The sequence below is a fragment of the Gavia stellata genome, chromosome 15, assembly GCF_030936135.1.
Source record: "Gavia stellata isolate bGavSte3 chromosome 15, bGavSte3.hap2, whole genome shotgun sequence".
Lineage (NCBI taxonomy): Eukaryota > Metazoa > Chordata > Aves > Gaviiformes > Gaviidae > Gavia > Gavia stellata.
In genome coordinates, this window is record NC_082608.1 from 7,293,026 (window position 1) to 7,314,141 (window position 21,116).

At 40.6% G+C, this 21,116-nt stretch overlaps 1 protein-coding gene across 1 annotated transcript in view; it reads right to left on the reverse strand.

Moving 5' to 3' along the window:
• Positions 1–21,116, reverse strand: part of NKD1 (NKD inhibitor of WNT signaling pathway 1) — a 105,657-nt gene that overhangs the window by 14,505 nt on the left and 70,036 nt on the right. The window contains exons 5-6 of the mRNA XM_059825030.1: positions 4,073–4,179; positions 1,386–1,481 (exon numbers count right to left, since the gene is read on the reverse strand). Of these exons, the coding sequence (XP_059681013.1) occupies positions 1,386–1,481; positions 4,073–4,179 (203 nt within the window). The remainder of the gene's footprint in view (positions 1–1,385; positions 1,482–4,072; positions 4,180–21,116) is intronic.

A 21,116-nucleotide genomic window follows, 5' to 3' on the forward strand; every position in this document is an offset into this window, starting at 1 on the left:
GACAATAATGGGAATTCCATGCCTGAATGTAAAGCACACCCATGTGTGTGGGTTTAGGTTTTGTGTGCTTTTTCCGCTATTCTTTGAGAGTCACGATAATCTTGTAATGAAGACTTAGCCTTGGGTCTCAAAAGATCTGGGTTCAATCTGCCACTAGGTTCTTGTGAGACTTCAGGCAAGTTATTTCATTTTTCTGGTCTCTGTTCTCCATACATTAACAAATCCAATACTACTTCCCCCCCACCCCCGCCTTCTCCTGGCCCTCTCTGTATATCTCGTCTTCCCATTTGAAACTGTGGACTTGGCCTGTAACATTTCATCTGCTTATTCTCTTGCATGAGGGGCACAGATTTCATTTGACTATTCAAAGCACTATCAGAGTAGAGACAATAAAAAAAGCCTAGTAATGATGTTCATATACATGTTAAAAACCCTGAACAACCACCACATGTGGCAATTTGTTCATAAATGTCAAAAGAGATTTGCTTCAGTCTTCTAGGAAAACTTTTCTGCCCTCATTTGGTGTCTAAGGCCACTACACTTTCAGTATTTACCCTATTCCTTTCAATCAGTTGTTAGTAATTTTCACAGACGCCAGCATAAGAGCCAAGAGAGACAAAAACTGTCAATTTTCAGCTGTTATCAGAAGGCATGAGAGCCAGTAAACACACCTCACAAAAAATCAATGACAGCACATTGCAGTAAATCTCAGTAAAAGACATTCTTCTAGAAGAAGTATCATTCAATTTGGATAGAAATAGTTCTGAAAAAGGACTGTATTCTAACCTATACATCCTCTCATTTGGCTTCTTACTTGCACAGGAAATACGACTTGAAGACATCCTGATAATAAAAAATACACACGGGTATGCTTTGACAGCCATTCACTATGGTCCTCCAGCAAGTATCATCAATGTTATTTATACTTGGAGGGAGAAGGCAGAGATCAGCCTAATACTCATGAAAACAACAGAACAGTATAGTTAGTCCTACTGGAAAGAATGTCAGAAAGCAACCGTGCTATTTGGTTAGCTTAACTCTGAAAAGCAGGATAGAAGCCAGAACAATATACATTTGCAGGGGTTTATTTTGACAATGTGTTTAGTTGTTCACTTGTTTCAGATATTTTTCCTCCTCAAATGCCAGTACTATTTTTTGAAGGCTAATCCCAGATATTAAACAACAACCAGCTTAAAAAGTGGTACAGTACATCTGAAAACAGTAAACTGCTACTGCTACTGGTTTCTAGAAGGGAAGGGTCCATGGAAACTGCTGTTTAAATTGGTGGGACACTTCTATTTCATACAAGAAAAAATGTTCCTGTTTTAAAACACTTCTCTTGTTAGCAAATGCTGCACACAAAGGGGCAGCTGTACTTTGCTTACCTCGCGTGTGACTCTTCCGTTGTTATCAAAGTCATACAGTGTGAAGGTCCATTCTTGCCTGTTATCTTCCTCTACAGACACATCACATTGCAATTCCTAAGAAACATGCAAAGAGCAGCTGATTACCTAAAGCAAAAGGCCTGTTTGCAGAGGAGACTCTCCCTAGAAGGAGGCTGCTTGCTTTCTTCCTCCCTCCCTCGTGGGAGGAAGCTTTCAGGATATGTCCCCTGGGAGGCCTCTGTCCACCACAATGAAGGAGACTCATCACAATCACATGATAATCCTAACTTCCTTGGGCTAGACTTCGGGGAATCTTCAAGATGCTTTCTACTTCATTGCAGAAAACACAAAAAGGTACAAGAAAACTACTCCCTGAAGCTCTGGAAATATAGTAAGATTTCCCACTAAATAGTGAGAAGGAAAACTCTGCTTAACTCAGGAAGAAAAAGGTAACAGAAATAGACTCACAGAATGAGGTGGTACACCACAGTGGCAGAAGTAGCCATTAATACAAAGTGGACATGTGGCACAAATCCCCACCAGTGAGACCTGTCCTTGACACAGATATTTGATACCCAAAGGTTGTCAGAGTTAGTGCAGTACAGCATCATGCCACTGAAGCTCCCGAAATGGAGCCTGCCTAGGAACTGGCAGGTTAAGAACGACCTGGGAGGAGTGCCTGGTCTTTATTTTAACTGTGCTTCTGTTAGTGAGAGTATGATCTGTGGAAAGCCTGAAAGAATCAATTTGTTAAAGGGAAAAAAAATCCCCAAACCAAAACCAAGACTTCAGTCAAGAACAAAGGATGCACTTTGACTGACTCCAGTCACCTGGGTGCAAACCGTTTACTTTCTCTCGACCTGTGCAATCAGAATTATCCAGAGCCACAACAAGGCAAAACAGAAACGTTACAGTGCAATTAAAATGAAAGCCACCATATGCAAGTAAAATAAACAGCTCCAAATAGCTTCAGCATGATAGAGCTCAAAATACCTGGTTGATCTTCTGACTTGAAACCAATTCCCTACAGCAGTTACGGGTACCCCCTGTCCCCTGCTGAGTTCAAAGGCAGCCTTCTCTCAGTTGTAACAAGGCCGGCTGAAAGCTGCCAAGTGCCCCACACTCTACTGTGGAAACACAGCTTCATGTTACATAAACATTCCCGGCACCTTTAAAAGCCAAATCACATCCACCTCAGATTTAGACCTCTTGTCTCAACACTTGCATTTCTGATTCTTTTATACCTTTGAAACATTTACCAATCTCTTAGCTCCTGGCTTACATAGCTGGAAAACTTTCATTTGTAGAACAAGGGAAAAAATATCAATACTTGGTTTCTTGCCACGTATTAATACTTCCCTGTCCCACATTGCCTAACATAACATCTTTATGCGAGGATGTGCTCTGCTTAGTTAAGAGCCATGGCAACCTTCCCTGCATTAGTCATGGTGCCTAGTACCAAGTGCTAACCTTTATGGCATGCCAAGAACTACTTGGGAACAAACACAGACTTTGCCGGTATGGTGGAGTTCCAGCTACTCTGGCACCAACCATGTTGACAGGTGTCCTCCAATGTTCAAATAGCAAGGCACTGTTAATTGCAACTTATCATGCCTTTCCTGTCTGCAAATTGCTAGTCGAGGTAGAATATAAAATGTGCCTAGAAAAAGAGTTACCGCTGTGCAAAAAAAAAAAAAGGGGACAGGAAAAGTCACCGCCCCCTGGAAGGCACACAAGCACCTAGCAACACCTGAACCGCCTATGGGAAAGCTACCTCCTTTTGATCAGCCTTAAAACAGTAAAAAATAAATCGTACCAGACTACTAAATCTGCTCTAGAGAAGGAAACGAACACTCGAGCCATGCTGCAAGGTGGCTGCATGGTCTTTTAAATAACAATTGAGGAACGCAAAGCTCATTACTGTGACAGGCTGACAGCACTGAAAAGTAGAAGTTTGCCATGTCTGCTGGAGTACAGAGAGATGAAAATTCCTGCTGTTTCTTGCCGGTACCAGAGTACCTTCCTCCTCACCAAGACAGACAAGCCTCTAGCTGGGTGACAGCATGTTTCAATACTCATATTTATTAAATCACTCCCTATATAAACAAAACCTGCCAACTACACACCATGTCTGGCAGTTTCATGATGTTTGTAAGCCTACAAGGAAATAGATCATCGGACTCATTGCCCTCCTCCTGCCATGTGATCAGATGGATTTCCCATGTAGCAGGTCAGGGTTATTTCACTTTGGAGGCCCAGGCACAGAAGACTGATGGTTAAGGAAGCTTTCATAAACATCTTTTACACTAGGCAGATTTAATCAAGTGCAATAGTCCATGAAAGTCAATCTAAAGACTGGATAACATGGTAGCCAGCATAATAAATTACTAACGAAAGGATGATAAATAAAGGGTTAGACCGAATGCCTCTTCTTACTGTACATTTCAGATCCTACAGAGGAATGATCATCATTTGATCCTCTCCAAACCTGGAAATGAATCTCACTAATCACCTCATAAGGAGCACCAATAGTAAGACACTGACTTGTGCCAATTCTGCTTCCTCCTGTACCCATTACAATTGTTGGGAGCTACATACATGCATCAGAGGACACTATTTGGTCCACAGGTTATTTTTCTACCATAATTATGTCAGTACAGTGAAACTTTAAAATATAGAGGACTTACTTCAAATTTCAGTTGCTTCTTGGAACCTGTGCGTGTGTCACTTTCTTTTTCTGCTTTCTTTTCATCTCCACTGCAAACTCCATCTGTCTTCTCTGGAGGCAAAGCCACTGCGAAAATATATTTAAGAAAAAAACGCTTATAAGGAAATGTCAAAGCAGTCTTATATTTGCAAATCTGTCTTTATATTTAGGGTGAAATTGATTTCAGCAAACTTGTATGAGAGGATCATTATACTTGATTTGCTTTTGTGTTCACTACACATCTGGGGTAATTTCAGCAGACAATCTACCGACAGCTTTTGGTACACAGCCTCTCCTACAAACATCACAGAGTCACAGGAAGTTCAAACACAGTATTATGAGAATATAAATCAGCAGAACTGTTACTGTAAATAAGTTGAATAATTTGCAAAATATTGGAAGTTTGTGACATATTGCAAAAACACGTTGCATTCACCAGCATTGAATGAAGTAGTGAAGCTGAAATGAAGTCCTCATTCTGTTCCAATTTCCCTCTTCAAATACGCACAAACCTTACTACTTTCCAAAAAGGTAACACTAACTGCCAAAAAGGTCAAGCTGCATTTTTTCAAGTATGTATGAAAAAATATTTCACCTAAGTCTCAATTTAAACATTACACACTTGCATAATTCAATAGTACTCATAAAGAGCATCAATATTAACATCTAGCAGACATGTATCACAAAATATCATAGCATAACATATATCAAATGTATAACAGAAAGATATATGTACCTCTCATGTGGATTAAAAGACAAATGCCCAAGAACTTAATAGCTGTGCCTTTGTCTCCTGCAGAGGCACTCAGCCTTGCACAGGATGAAACCCTGTATCTGAAGAAAATTAATTCTATATTCATTAGTGCTACAAAAATATATACAGATATTTTAACCCTACCCTCAAACTTTTTAGATATGATTTTTTTATACATCCACATACCTCTGCCAACATCGTTATGCCCATACTTCATTAGGCATAGCAGTAACCCTGCCTACTTGCTAAAAAATAGAAGATATTGCGAGAATGTAGGTCTTAAGGTCAGCATTTTTTCTCTTGCACTGCAGTATTTGCATTTACCCAAAGCCTTTATCCTAATGCTATGTAGGAACTGTTTCTTGGGCATGCCTTTGTAAGTAAGATCTCATGTAAGTGCCAGTTCAGTAAAGTCAGATTCCTTACAAAAAAGGAGGCATGATCCCTTCCAGTTCAGGATGACCCATTTCAAACTGGGTTTACTCTGTGGCTGTCCTGGTGTTCAGCACTACTGAGGTGCCTCCCAAGCAGTCTTCCAGGAAAGCAAGCCACTAACGTGCTAGAAATTAAGATATTGTATTAGCCATTTTTCAGCATTTTCCTTCACATTTGAAATAGAACAATTAGCTTTAAAAAAAAAAATAAAAAAAATCTACCCTTACCATAGCTTTATACTCTCAGAAATTCCAAAAGCAAGATTTCTGGCACAACATTCACATTGCCACACTGCAATATATATCACATTTTCTAGTCTTACTTCTTTGTTTAAATTTAACACATTGTATTACTTTTTTTTTTTTTGGTTTTCAAAGCTGTGGTATACTATAAAAGATTCTGGATGTGTAGTAAAGAAAGGGGGAATGAGGCAGAAACCCAAACCTTCAGAATTTCCTGACTTCAATACTTATTTGCAGTTTTGGTGTTATACTAACACCAGCTTCCCAACACGCACATGCAATCTGCATTGTACAAATGCAAGTAGACATGGAGTTTTTTATACACATACTCACACACTGATACACTTTGATTTCTACTCCAAGCCATGTTAGGATTCCCTACCCCAAACATAAGCTAAGCAGGAAGATCAGCTGAAGGAAGAGAAAGCTCACTTCACAGCCGTTTCTTCCCTTGTCCTTTTAACCTGGTGTTATCAGCCGAACAGGGACTGTTTATCAGGAGGTTTTTGTATAGTGTTTATCATCATGAAGGCACATATTAAGATAAATATTACTTACAATACAGAACTTTGAAGTATATCTGAAGAAGGGTCATTTGCTTTATACTCACTTTGTCCATAAATACAACTCCGTATTCCTGGAAGTTCAAAGCTAAGGCCACAAAAAGACCCCCATAAAACAAAAGACAACACTTGGTTGTCCAGCCTTGTGGTTTTCTTCTAAAATCAACAAGAAATGAAAAGGTAGCATGGGCCTTCATAACAAGGACAGTTACATTGACAGTGGTTCTTCATAACTATTAAATATGTACCTAGATTTCCAATGGCTCATGTGTACAAGTCATCAGTTTCTCACATGAACAGTTCTAACTAAGCTGATAGAAACATTTGTATGAGGAGCTACTGCAATCCCTCACAATCTCACTCTAGAGAATGTGAAATAAATGAAAGCTAGGCTGGTATGACCCCTAGCTTTGTTGGAACAGCGGACAACCAATTAAAAAAAATAAATCCATCCATGTTATCACACATACTTTTAAATGTATACAGGTACATAATGGCCAAAAGACTTCTACAGTGGTTTTTTATCAGTTAAGGGACAGCATCCCAAATAACATTGACATGGCAAACGTTAGGCTTAGAGCATTGAGCAGCAGATCCTGCATAAGGTGACTATTCTCTGCCCCAATGCTCTGCGTTGGGTTCTTCTGTCAAAACAAAGCATCTTACAGAGCATTCCCTCGTTTCCACCCCCACGCTCTTGCACTGTGCTGAAAGCTGCTGGCATGTGCAAAGAGCACCAGAGTTCCCCAGTCCACAGGGTGCTTCAGAGAGGAATAGCACAGAGTTACCTTCTGGTTTCAGGAATAGTCCTTCCACTGGCACATTTAATAAATAAATAACCTTTCAGGATGTACAGGTTGTGTGTTCAGATAGGAAGCTTTCACTTTAATGTATAATTTATGTAACAGAGGAAAAAATGTGCTCTGACAAATTAGTCTCCTCAAAAAACAAGAGTTCAGCTATTGGGGAAGGAGGGGATACATCTTGCGGTACACTCCTTGAGAGAGTTTAAATACTGTATGCCAGAAATTATCCTCTTTGAGCTTCGCTGACCTTTGATCTGAAGAACTCATTGGCCTTGCTGCTCCAGGGAATTATCCTTTGAAATCAGTTACTCATTTTGGAGCTCAGATGAAATGGGGAAATCTGGTGATCTCATCCTGATGTCAAGTTTCATTCAGCAAAGAAAAATGACATCTAAATGAGGAAACTTTAAAGGGGAATATGGAGGTATTAAAACAGTATTTATAAGCAATCAAATAATGTGTCTGCATATATCCTCACGTGCCTTATCCAAACCCAATGAACATTTAAAAATACATACTGGAGTACGACTGTTTTGTTTGAGAAGAGAAGGATAAGTGTCTGGTATCTTGTTTCTATACTTAGTTTTGACTATTGACATGTGTTCAATTTCATGAAGGATACAAACACATGCTCAACCTACTTATAAATAAAATGAGAGTGTCTGCCTGGGGCAGTTAAAACTGGCAGCCTGTAAACAGAGATCCACCAGTGAGCGACATGCCAAGGTTCAGATATATTCACAATGTGAACTTCCTTTCAGCTCTGCCAATGATATTAAACTAGACCAGACAAGATTGCTATCTCAAAGGAGTGTGGAGAATTAATAGACTTGTGTTTCCAAAGTCTAGGCCATCAGAAATAGGTCCATGTACAATATATCATCTGTGCAAAAATACTTACTTACCTCCCCACTCAGATAACAAGTCCTGACAAAGACAACGCTCTATATAGATGAATATACAGAGAAACCTACCCTTGTTGTGGGAATCCACAACTGAAGGAAAAAAAGTATATTTATTGCTTCTCATGGGAATAACCATATGCTCTCAAAAACAATGTTCCCTAACAGAATGTTTCATGAATTGAAATACTGCATATGTTTTCTTTATGATGTTCTCTTTTCTTGTGCGTTATTAATGGTCTTGTATTCACTTCTATAACCTTAAGACACTATAAAAATGCGTCTGGACAATATTTGAAATTGGAAAGACAATAAAGGAAAAATATTAACTTGGAAAAATTGTGAAATACCATTCTTTCATGAAAAACAAACTGACTGGCTTAAGTGTACTAGCAGATGTTTCTCTCTAAATTGTTAATTACTACCACCCAATTGCTCGTAATTGAGGTGGGGGAGGAAGAGAGGGAGAAAATGAACGCCAGTTTAAAGGTATTAAGACTCATCCCTGAAGAATTAAGTCTTTTTTTCAGGAGTTTATTCATTGCTAAGTAAAGACAGGGATAATAATTCCAACTGCTCCTTAGGAATCACCATGAAATCCCAGAAATGAGGTAAAACTGATTCCTGTGCTGCATGTATTGAATGAGCATAGAATACTAAGCTTCAGACAGCCAAACCATTCTTCACTCACCTCCATCCTGCATCTGAAAATAAGGGGGGAAAAAAACCCAGAGAGCCAAAATACAGCTGCAGTCAGGTCGAAAAGTGACTGTTTAAACTTTCACCCTCACTCAGGTGGCTTGTCACTTCAGATTTCTCAAAGCCTCATTCAAGCAAAGCACCATGCTCTTTAACAAATGATCTTCCTTCTCAAAGTAAGGACAGTTTCACTCTGTTTTTCAACTGTACTGAGCATTTCAATAAGATGGATTAAGAGGATCTTGTGGCCAGAAACAAAAAAAAGGATGCAACTCTGATGAATGTTCAGGTCTAAGTTAAAGCTACCAAGTCCAAATTTGCACAGCAGTTAGGAGAACTCAGGCTAAAGATGAACTACTTCAGAGCCTCTTTGGGACGACAGCCATTCCAAAAGGTATGTGATGGATCACAGGGCCTTAACTCAGAAAGCAGAACTATGGGAGAAGCTATGCAATTCCACAGTGATAAATTATGACTGGACATTACCAGTGACTATTATCTTAACCTCAGGGTCATTACTGTGTAATTTTTGAGAGAAAGCAGAGTAAAGGTAAAAATGGAGAATTGACAAAAATGCCACCTATGAAAGTCAGCATCTGGCATGCATGAAACCAAACCCTTTGAAGTGAAATATTATTAGCCTTCCCCTCAGGTTGGATAGAGTGGATTCCACGGCAATTCTTTAAAACTACTACCAGAAACAAAGGGACAGAATTATCTGTACATGGGGAAAACCAACAAACCACACACTAGAACCTAAGAATTGTAGGGGAGTAGGATAAAATGAAAATTAAAAAATGCATAGACATATCAAGACAAGGAGATGAAGTCATAAGGACTTCTGTAACAGCTCAAATTGAACTTCAGTATCAATATTTGACTGCTGGAATTGAGCGTCAAAGAGCTGGTCCAACCGAGCTCAGTAGTAAAATTCCTGTTGACATCAATAGGGTAAGGGTTTCATGCCAATTTACAGATCTAGCAGACACAGCAGAACTTAAAGTCAGAGACTATGAGGACCAAAGGGATAGAAAAAGAATTAACTGTGTTGTTTTTCCTGAAGTCTGATGTCTAAATTATCTGGTTCCGTCAACATTTTTTTCATTGCAAATCAGGTTTGACAAACATAACTGACATTCTTTGCTGACTGCATGACAACAACCAGAGCAGTAATAAGTATGTTTAGAAGTCCAAATTGAGAAGAAGTCCTTTAATTAACAATTACAGTCATATGCAGATTTCACTTTTAAGTTCTCCTGGAGGCCATGGATTAAGAAGTATCACCCTCATTAAGCACACGTTTTGGTTTTATTCCACAGAATTGACTGAAATACATCCCCGACAGAGGTAACTTTGCTTTAGCAAAGGTCCTCTTCTCCAGCGGCAAATGAACGTAGGCAGAATCGGACCAGGAAGGGAGCAACATTCCTGTTCCACAGCCACCAGAATAAGCGCATAGAAAAACAGACTTGTTCTGGGTCAGTGCCAAAAGCGTGTATTCAACTTTCTCTGGCTGAAAGCTGAAGCTGATGAATTAGACACACCCTTCAAAACAACAAAGATCAAGCTGCCTTCTCTGAAACTTACTGTAGGGAAATTAATTGTCCATTTTAAGTCTAGTGGGACAAGTCAAAACCAATTTAGCAAGAGCTGTACTAGTAGTGCTTTGTACTAGTCTGGGATGAGTATTTCAACCTGAAAATATGGAGAGAGGTAATTTTCTTCTATTTCACTGTTTCCTGTTGATGGTCACAACACAAATTAAAGGTTCAGTTGCACACCATGGAGTGGAAAAAAAAAAGAGTCAAGATGTCACAAGACCTACTGCCACCACCCAACCAGGGGGGGACAGTCAGGCACAGAACAGAGGGGCAGTGACTCAGACCATGTGATGGCTTTTAAAAAAAAACCAACAAAAATAGACAACCAAAATGTGTTTTAAACATTCAGGCCTCAGATAATGATTCTAACGGACAAGTCGCCACTCGGACATTTGGGAATTGCTAAACTGAAATTCACTCAAATGTTCAGACAACATTTTCTCTCCTGAATAAAAAGTAGTCAAACTCACAGGTTGGTGCAGCACCACCTCCCTTAAAGCTGCAATTCCTTTTGCCAACCCCAATAATTTGACACATATAAGTAGATGTATTTCCAAGCCTTGATACAGAATCACAGGTTTCTGTCTAGGTCTGGCGTCTTTTTTTTTTTGGCTGTTGGGGTGGGGGGGGGAAATTTTTACTATCTCCTTACCAAAAAAAGATTTGTACTAAAGATGCAGTTACAAAGGACAATACAGTCTCTCTCTGCTAGCTAGTGTGTAACTCATACATGCTTAAACACTAAACCTAGATTTCTCACACTCTTTCTGGAGTGAGTTTGCTGAAGGGAGGGAGTTTGTTGAATTTTGCCAGATTATGATTCCCTTTTCCAATTAGCTCCCCAACTGGCTGTATTTCATCAACAGCAACTGCCAGATTAAATGCCTTACTTGACCATCTTCACCCAGTACACTTTGATGTTCAGTTCTCAAGCTTCAAAATACCTTTTGGATGAAGATCAGACAGCACTGAACAGAATTACTAATTAATTAAGCAAAGTTAAATTTTAAACACTGTTTGTTGTGTTAGCCAAAAGCCTGAACAGAACAGTCTTTTTTTTTCCCTTCCTCATCAGAGATCAAAGAAGATCATTTCTCCCTCCCCTCCCCTATCTTAAGAAAAAAAAAAGGGGGGGGAGGGGGGATGGGGGACAGGGGGGGAGAATCTCCATAAGCTTTGGCGAGAATAGTTCAGGATGATACCTGTAGCAGCAAGACTTGTGTTTGATCAGTGGGCATATCAAAAGCCACATTAACAAAATGCAATCTGCTATAACTACCTGTATCATTTAACAGAATCACAGAATCATTAAGGTTGGAAAAGACCTGTAAGATCATCAAGTGAAAACTGTCACTGTCATATGGACCACTTACCACTTTCTAACAGCATTATGTGTCCCTGGAGCTCTGAATGGGACTGCAAATTGTTGAATTCTGTTGCTGAACAGTGACAGATGGGAACACCAACTGATCATTTGTAACTTAAAGCAAAAGAAGAAAGACCTCTCTTTAAAGGTGGCCATACACTGATTTTGGTTAGTAACCGGTAACAATTTTGCTTTTTAAAAATCCCTTCTCAGTGCAAGTTGCAGATATGCATGTTGACATAGGATTTTCTGTCTTAAATTTTCTTTGTCTCTTTGGATTTTTTTCCCCTGAGATTCACAAGGGAAGAAAAAGAAGAAAAAAACCCAGCCACTACATAACCCTTTATTCAAATGAAGGCTGAGTAGGCAATGTTATTAATAATGTAGGCTTTGATACCAACTCACTCTCACCTAACTTAGATGTTCAATGCAGAAGTCATGTTTCCACCACCTTTGCTATGATAACGGGGCCTCTAAAGGTATCCGAACTGTAAGATTCATTTCATCAGAATTGCTTCCCATGATGAAGAATGTCGCTCCGACCCTCACAAACCTATAGCCTTTTATAGACAGCAATATTGTGGACCTGCACTGTAACATTATTTTGGCTGTGATGAATCAGTTGCGTATCTGACAACTCTCTCGTAGTTAATATACAGTGGCAGGTTCAGTGTTCCCATCCTCAGAGCCCTACATCTTACTCTGAGAGGTGTGGGAGAATGGAAATTGATCCACAACACAACTGAAAAGTAGTAATGTAGTGACTAATAGTCTAGCATATACATGTGCGCGCACAAGCGTACGTCTCTTTCCCTTTTCATATTTATACATGGGTGAGGAATGGTACTAAGGTGGTACATCACATACTGCAAAACATGCAGAGAAATAAAATTTGTCAAGGACTCCACCACCTTATTTAAAGTCCAGAGAGCACACAGGATCTCGTCACAAGAAGTGATTCCCACAGAGCAAACACAGGTAACTGCTCACCATTATTAATAACTATAGTGCAGCCTAAAGACCAGAATCAGAGATGGAAGCCCGTTGTGCTATGTACTGCTCACAATGCAGAAGAGGAGAGGGTTTGGAGCAGGCTTACGGGAGAAGCCAGCCCTCCCTATTGCTCTAGAGAGCCCATGCATTTCGCAACTCAAGAGTCAGCTTCCCACTTGAAGCTACCCCTTTGGTAGAAAGTCCTGCAATATCCTCCTAGACAGTGTCATTGTGAATTTTCATTCAAATGCAGCACCTTGAAATCTGGGTGGCAATCACTACTTGCTAGCGGGGCCTGGGCAGCCGCCCCTGCAGGGGCACAGGTGGCCTGGGACAGGGCAGGCGGGTGGGTGCTCCGTGCAGCTCCCAGAGGGTCCTGCAGCAGGCACAGAGAGCAGTCTTCAGCTGAACACCACCCATTTGCCAAGAATACCCTTCCACTCCTCGACAGCTCCACTCTCTGTACAGGCTCATTAAAACAACAAAACGAAAAAAAACGATCTGCAGCACCACACTTCAGCTTCTTGCCTCCAAATCCTTAAAAGGGACTATAACTCCCTCCTAAATCAATCTTGCGCACAGAGTTCAGGGCTGCCTTGGCTCGCCTCGGCCACTCCCCCGCCAGCGCTGAGCCCTGCGCAGCCCCAGCTGCAAGGCACAGCAAAGCTCTCCGCTCCTCCAGAGCCCTGTGAGAATTCCTCGGGTAGCAGCTCTTTCACTTCTGGATATTTTGTTTTACAACTACCATTCCTTTCCTCTCTTTTTGTTAACTTTACATTTCTAAACCCTTTTTGGCACAAAGTTGGGCACTTTGTATGACATATTTTAGTGGTGAAAGGACCTGGATTGCTGGATCATATTTATAAAGCAAGAAAAACCTTATTACTGGTTTTTTTGGGTTGGGTTTTTTTTTTGGTAGGCTGGGGGTTAGGACTTTCCATCGAACAAGAGCAGCTGGACTCCGAGCTCTTTCAAGAGCAGAAATGTTGCTTCAGGTTGATTTCCACAAGCCCATAGTGCTGCATTTATTATTTGCTTTTACTCACAAACTAGTTGTGGTTACAAAAAAAAAAAAACCAACCCCTTCCAAACAAATGACATTTTATCTTTTTCTCCACAGGAGAATAAGGTTGACTGCTACTTGTGCTTTGAGGTTTGGATATGATTGAGATGAAACATCTGTTAAGAAAAAAAAGGGGGGGGGGGCTTTTTCTCTGCTAAAAATATCATGCCTTTTTTTTTTTTCCACCAAACTTGAAACATGTGATGAAATTCAACTTTTAAAATATAACCCTGGAGCTACTTGAAACTATAAAAGTCTCCTCAGTATCTGAGGCAAGTCAGAATTTCCACTGTTCAAGCTGGGCTTTTATGAAGAGCAGACTTTAGAAAAAGCTGTAATCTGTCTAGGTAACAAAGGGCACTTGTTCTGCCTGGTGAGGTAAAACTTTGGGTTTCTGTAGCTACTGCAGCAGAAGTGGAGTTGAAGCACACAAAAGCACCCTGACTAATACACACTTTGAATTTGGAACAGCAACTGGCAAAAGCAATATGCTTTTCACTGAAATTGCCTCTAAAAGTCTGCATGTACATGATTGTGTATTTGTAAGGTTCAGCAGGATGACAGGTTGTTGTGTCTAAACTATCCAGCCCGAAGGGTCAAGCATCTATCTAGCTTTACATCTGTCTAGACATCTATATAAAATGATGGCTCCTAAATTTGATCCCAGAAATGCAAGAACTATTTAATCCTGTCATAAACTCTATCCTTACATGAGACACTCTGGGATAGGAAATCCCTACAGGCAGGAGAGAAGGGCCTTACAGGAGCATGCACATGGAATCTAAACAAAAGCCTATTGCAGAAAGCTACCAAAAACCCAGCAAAGGGAGCACTATGAAACTTGGTTGCCGGCTCTGTCAAGGTCAAGTCAAACACAAGAGAACTGGCAACTTTAGGAATATTCGGGATTTGCAGCAGGACATATTGCCTATTAAATGCAGTATTCAAGGTTTCTAAAGAAGAATGTAATGTTTCATGTAAAGGCAGGGGATTTGAAACAAATACATTGTCTTCTGAAATAGCAAGGGCCAAAGCTTCTTTCAATTACAAAAGCACAAAACTGGAATAATTCCATGAGCACCAGCATGAGAGTATTATCTGGCCCCAAATCTTTGTCTGGAAATATGCTCTAGTTTCACATGGGTTAAAAAAGAAAAAAAAAAGAAAAAAAAAAAGTGTGTCACACGAGAGTCAAAGAAGAATGGCATTTTGACTCACTTTTCAAAAACATGTTTAATAAAACCTCCACGAACTGTGGTCAAAGCTACAAGAAAAATAACTGGTAATAATCGTTGCTGGGAAATTAAAAGTAGAAAAGGACCTTTGTTCTTCAAGTAGAATAAATGAAACCACTGGTATTCATCATGTTTCCAGAGAGATTGTTTTCAAACTCCTGACTTGTTCCCGTATTTCATTCTTTGTTCTTGGTAGTGGATGTCCTAGGGCAAAGTTCAAGTACATTTTTATACTGCTGCACACGTACAGTAATGCAGCTTTATCTTTATCTCTGTACCATACACACGAGATCAGCTGTTTCTCTCAGATACACCCAAGTCTATCAGTTTGCCAAGGTGTATCTGATGGTAGACCCTGTCTCCCAGATTAGTCACCACTGCAGAGGCAGGAGAGCAGGACATGCAGACGGATGTGGCTAGCTGTAACCCGGCCATCCCTGGGTGGTGTTAAGGGTTTGACAGGCGTACCCACACGGTGGGCAGCTAGTGCAGAGCTGTACAGCAGCCTGCATTCCTGTGTGCTCAGTGGGATTGTTACCCAGCCTAAGCTAGATGAACAGCTCACCCAGATACGCTTGCACATGCTACAGTTCCTTCCTCGTCTGAATCACAACGTTGATAGCCCAAGGGAAACACCAATGACCAAGACTGATTTGGTGAGTTCTGATTACTGAGGCCCAGCCCTATCAAACCTCATGCACAGAGCATGAGCCTTATGTCACTGGCACCCATTTTTCGCCTCTATCTCAGTGCTGCTACACGGTGGCTTCCCTCAGTGATGTGAGCAACCAGTTGGGTGCCATGGTCTGCTGCCTAAGTGCCACCACGATGCTTCACTTACCTTCAGGATGTGGAAGGGAAATGCAAGAGCCCTCCTCCCTTTGCTGAGATCTCTCTAAGCTACGTACTTTTGCCCTTTGATTGCCCTGCTCCCCACATGTATCCTCATCATCTGCCTCTTACATGCTACAAGAGAAGCAGCTTGAGCAATTTGTAAATATGGGTTTTCAACAGCTATATCCACAGGTGACACTTTTTGCCTCTTAGCAAACTAGTTCATGACTACCCCAGAGCTGAGAGTAAATGAATATTCTTACTGTTAAGTGATTCTTTTTTTAATGACCACTCAGAAAGAGCATTAGCTTCTCTGTGAAAGATGGGAAAGTTGCTAGTCTTAGGCAGAAGGAAAGAGTATGGAAAACCAGTATTGTTATAAATACCAAGCATGCATATAGTATTAAAGGTGCTTTTTTTACCCTTTTCATTACCTCAGTTTTCTACTGAAATATTTTTCATACATTACACCCAATTAAATTAACATTTGGCTTTCTTCAGCCACCATAGAGACCACTTGTAAGTTTGGAAGGTTTTCTTGTGGACTATACTTTGAAACCCTCTCTCTGTTATATTGTAAGGGACAGATTGGATACAGGAGATCCCAGGCTCTGTTCTCAGCTTTGCTATTGTGTCCCTGAACCAAACATGAAACTTGCTTGTGTTCAGGAATAACAATTTTCCAGCAGTGCAGAACGATCTGAATACAGAGATCAATGTGCAACTATTACTTACAGTAGGTATGATCTTCCCAGTCTAATACAGAGGATTAATAACCCAGAACAAAACTCTCAAATCATAGACAAAACACATCATCAATCAAAAACTGGTAGGAGCTGGTGGGTTGTCAGCTGAAGAGAGTGATACCCTACACGCAGGGAACAAGCACGGCATGGGCAGCAGAGCACATACACTCCGCACAGCAGTGGCTCAGTGTGAGGAGGAAAGCTCACCCTCCAAGGTGACATAACAGCCCACTTTTCACTGCCTTTCTGTGCTTTGCTTGCCAACATGGGTGGGAGCTGTTAGACACTGTAAAGGTCCATTTGGAAACACCTGGAGACCACTAACTCATTACACACAGGCCATGGACAACCGTTGGATGGCAACAGTCTTTCATCACTACTGACCTGGCTGCACTTGAAACAGCAGCTCTAGAATTAAAAGCTTCTGATCCAAATGCCAACCCCCCTCAACTGGAACAGCTAATGTTAAGAAACACTTGTACAATTTTATATTTTTTTAAATTTTTTTTTAAGTGCCTTATGCCATAAGATTTTCCTCCCACTCATGGCAAACAGCCTACCTGCTTCTTATAATTTCCTGGATCTGTGTATGACCACAGGAAAACTTCTGCTAATCCAACCAGTCTCATGTTCTTTGGTGACTTTTATTCTAACTGCCAAACTAAGCAGTTTTCTCTTGGCGCTCTCCACTGCTCCCTGCCCCCCCCCCCCCCCATGTTCTTTGGTACTCCTTCCAATTCACACTAACCAGCTTATCAGCTTCCAGCCTAGGCAGGGACTAGCTGTTTGTCTGATAATGGTGGCTGGTGCCGGTGGGTCACCCTGAAGCTGAAGATATTTTTCAGAGTTGTTTCATGTCGAACTGAGTAGTAGGAAACGGTACAACAGAAACCTTGTGATAGCCAAAAAAAATACAGCCAGTGAGCAAGTGATCACCAGTCTGAGGTGATCACATAGCGCATACTCATGCATAGCAAATCTATGGTAAGTGCGTAGGATTAGCAACAAGTCATTAAAACACAGAGTTCCCATATAGCATCCCAGAAGGCTGACCACAAGAGCACTTTTAAGGTGGAATTATTAGCGCTCTGTTTGCAGCGTCAGTGATGAATAGGCATTTGGTTTAAGAAGATGACAGAAGGGACCTTCATTTTCTGCAAAACACCAAGCCTGCCTCAATAGTACTAGGTAGGTAATAACAACGGTGCTGAGATAAAGCAACTTTGCCTCTGTGCAAGATGCAATCTATGTCTTTTCTACAAATACACTGGAATTTCATTTACATAATACATATTTAAGCTTTAGAAAATGAATGAAATAACCATCATAACTGAAGGCATTAACTAGAAGAGAGCACGCAGTTTGAAATAACTGCCTTTTATTACCCATTCATAGCTCAGCCTAGCACAATATATGAATTTATTACAGCTAAGAGGTTACCAAAGTATGGTAAAAAGTGTCTCACAGGCAAACAGAAGGTTAGCTAAAACTAGTTAAAATGCTTGTTCAAGTTTTCCTCTGCTGACAAGTTTATAAACAGTCTGGGCCCAAGTACCATACCCTGCCACCCTTCCTCTGAGTTGACAACTCAACAGGTATTCTTCCAATTACTGATTTTAGAAATAACTCCAGGCACTAAAGTCTTCACTGAATTTTTCCTGAATGGAGAGACAGAGGAGAGGGAATTACCTTGCAATGCATGAGAGCAGCCTTGCTGCAGGGTGCTGTGGGGGAGGCACACTCCACCCCATGCCCTCCCTGCAGCTGCAGCCCCAGCAAGGGGAAGCACGGGCACCTCAGCAGCACTCGCGTGGAAGCCCCTCACTGGGCTGTCTAGGATGCGTATGGTGGGGGGAAGCATGTGCAGCTGTGTGGGCATCCAGGATGGTTGGCAGCATTGGGCATAAGACGAACAGCCTTAAACCACTAGTTCATTCTTTACTATTGGTTCCTTGTTTGCTTATCAGTTCTTATTAAAGCCAAAAATAACAACACAGCTCTTCATGGTGGAACTCGGTTAACCACGCCTCAGCTCCCTCTTGACCACAGATTCCCTAGATGCTGGATAAAGGAAGATGAGATGAAGGACTGACTGGACGTACTAGTAACATCTTGAAAAACATATAATAATATTAAGAATATAATGAATTATTTTCTGCTTTGCTGAATACAGCATACCTTACTTGAAGGTTTAGAAATTCCATGATGTATAGTAAATGTGTGAAAAGGGCTACAAGTAGCTCTTTTACAGATATGATAGGTTTTTTCAGCAACAACATGTGCTTTGAACTCTGCTGGAGGGCTTTCTAATATTTATGGGCAAGAAGATGACCTGAATAATTTTGTCCTTTCTGGTACCAGATGAGGGAATATCTTACATCTAGGGATTTGGATACATCTGTTTGGGAAACATATCAAAAAACGAGTTTGTTGATTCAGGTCAAGCTTTGTCACTACTTTCAGCAGGACTTTGGATATCATGTTCAGATAAGGCACCATGAAGGCTTGGATCTTCTCCAGTCTTCTGTTGAGAGAATAATAATCAAGACATCATCCTCAGCTGACAAATGAAACAGGGAACAGATAGCTATTCGCATAAGAGGCAGCTCCTCTGCAGGTACAGGACTAGACAGATCTCACAGAGATGTAGAAACATTTAAGTCATACTTTTCAGGAGAACAGTGACATGAGAAATCACATTATCACATAACTAATTAGGGTGACAGGTTAGTTGTCTTCTGAGCTTAAGGACTTCACCTTGAACTCCAAAAGGCAGCTGAAGTAGACTGATAGCTATATCCTACTGGGCTCTGAGGAGCTTGTATTGAGACAAGTAGGAAATTGCATCTTTTCCACAATCAGTCTGTGTCAGAGGGAGATTTTCCTGCTTCTGGTTCAGATGTCACAAGCAGGTAGAAAACAGGCTGCTCTGAAAAGCTTCTAAATGTTCAAGTGATAAGATGGAGGAACCCCAGTTCACTTCATAAAGACATGGAGTGATCAAGACAAGAAAGCTCTCCTGGTCTACAGGCTTTAGCTGTGAAAATTCAAAAAGGTCTGGGGAAAGGGGCGGAAAAAAGTTCTGGAAAACAATAGCGAGTCTCTTGAACGAGTCATTAAAAAGCTTACTTATGCCTTGAAAAGCAGAGAGAGAAATTGGATGTCATTATTGAACACATTAATAGCAGATATCTTTCTGAGCAACCTGCACGTCTCCATGATGGAAGAGTGACTTGCTGTTTGATGCTACGTTCAATTCCTGCCTGCCATTTTAGCTTCCCCACTGAAATGAAATTAAAAAGTACCTCCCAATATCTGTGCTAGTTTTTGTGACTTCTTCCAGAGCCACCTCCAGTCATTCAGTTCTGGTGACCTACTATTCTATCAAGAGACAAGGAAGAGAAAATGCAAGCTCTTTTATCCTAGACACGCAGAGTGATAAAGCACGTGCTTCCTGTGCAGAAACTGCCAGACAAGAAAGTTCAAGCATGAGAAGTTCGTACCCAGCCACAGCAGATTGCACAAGTACTCTAAGTTTGGCAAGTGAAAGTCTCTGAAACACAGTGGGAAAGCACTGCTCAACTTGGAATGAAAGCTGCAAATGAGTCCACTACAGAACCTATATCCAGCATGCCCAATTGTTGAGTTATTAATGAAAGAGGAAGAAGGCAAACAGAGTAAGAGTAATATAAGAAGAGACCGAGGTTTCCATTGGTGTCTCTTACCTAAGGAAATCACTGACCACGCATGAGAAAATCCAAAAATTTCAATTTAGTGACTTGCCCAGCAGCAAAATCAAAGGCAGGCACTGGATATTATAGACAATACTGGTCAAACTGTTTCTTTCTGCACAGCACTCAGTAAACAGAGTCACCACTATTGAGTTCTAACCTCTTGTCATGCAGCAACATTGAGTCAACAATCCGCTCTCGTGGCTTAATGCTTTTGATGTTTACTTTGTTCTTTCTATAGTTCAAAAGAAAGCACTAATGCACCAGTCCTCTTACCAAATACAATCTTAATCCCAGAATCCCGAGCCTTTTGCTGTTGGCCAGTTAAGTCTGTTAAGACGAAAGGATTTGATCAAGCTTTACATAACAACACAGAAGTTAAATCCAGCAAAGAGAGTTCTTTTTATCTGTACTGCTCAGATGGCTAAGAGGGGGAAAAAATTAGAGGGAGAGAAAAAAAAAAGGTAATGAACTTGGCTATGTAAAACAAAATAACAAATTCAATTATTTCTTTTATTGCCACCTTAGTCTTTTCAGTCAGTCTTCTAAAGAACTCAGATTTATTCTCCAATAAAGTCTCCGAGTGTGAAGGCTATAACTTTCCCCTAACCCAGAAGAACTGTGGCACCTGCTGTGCTTTTTTGCAAATCTGACAAATGTTTCTTTTTCATTTTTTTTCATCCCTACAGTGTATTTATGAGGAGAGAATATAGTTCATTGATTAGCACTTGCCTGGTACTTGGTAGAGCTGGGTTCAAGTCTTTGTTTTGCCATTCACGTCCTTTGTGAGCTCAGCCCAACCAACCATGTTTCAGTGTGTTACAGCTCCCTGCCTCTGAAACTCATTATCAGTGATGTTGATGTTATTTTGTGACACATGAATGTATAATCATGCAACATATTTGTGTTACGCCTGTACATATTAAAGATTGTGAGGTAGCAAAAGAAAGTCAGAACTACTATTTTAGATTGAAAGATTAATATACTTTATAGAATATAAATTACATTTTCGCTCAAAACATTTCTATACAGGAAAGAGCTATGACAGTGGTCA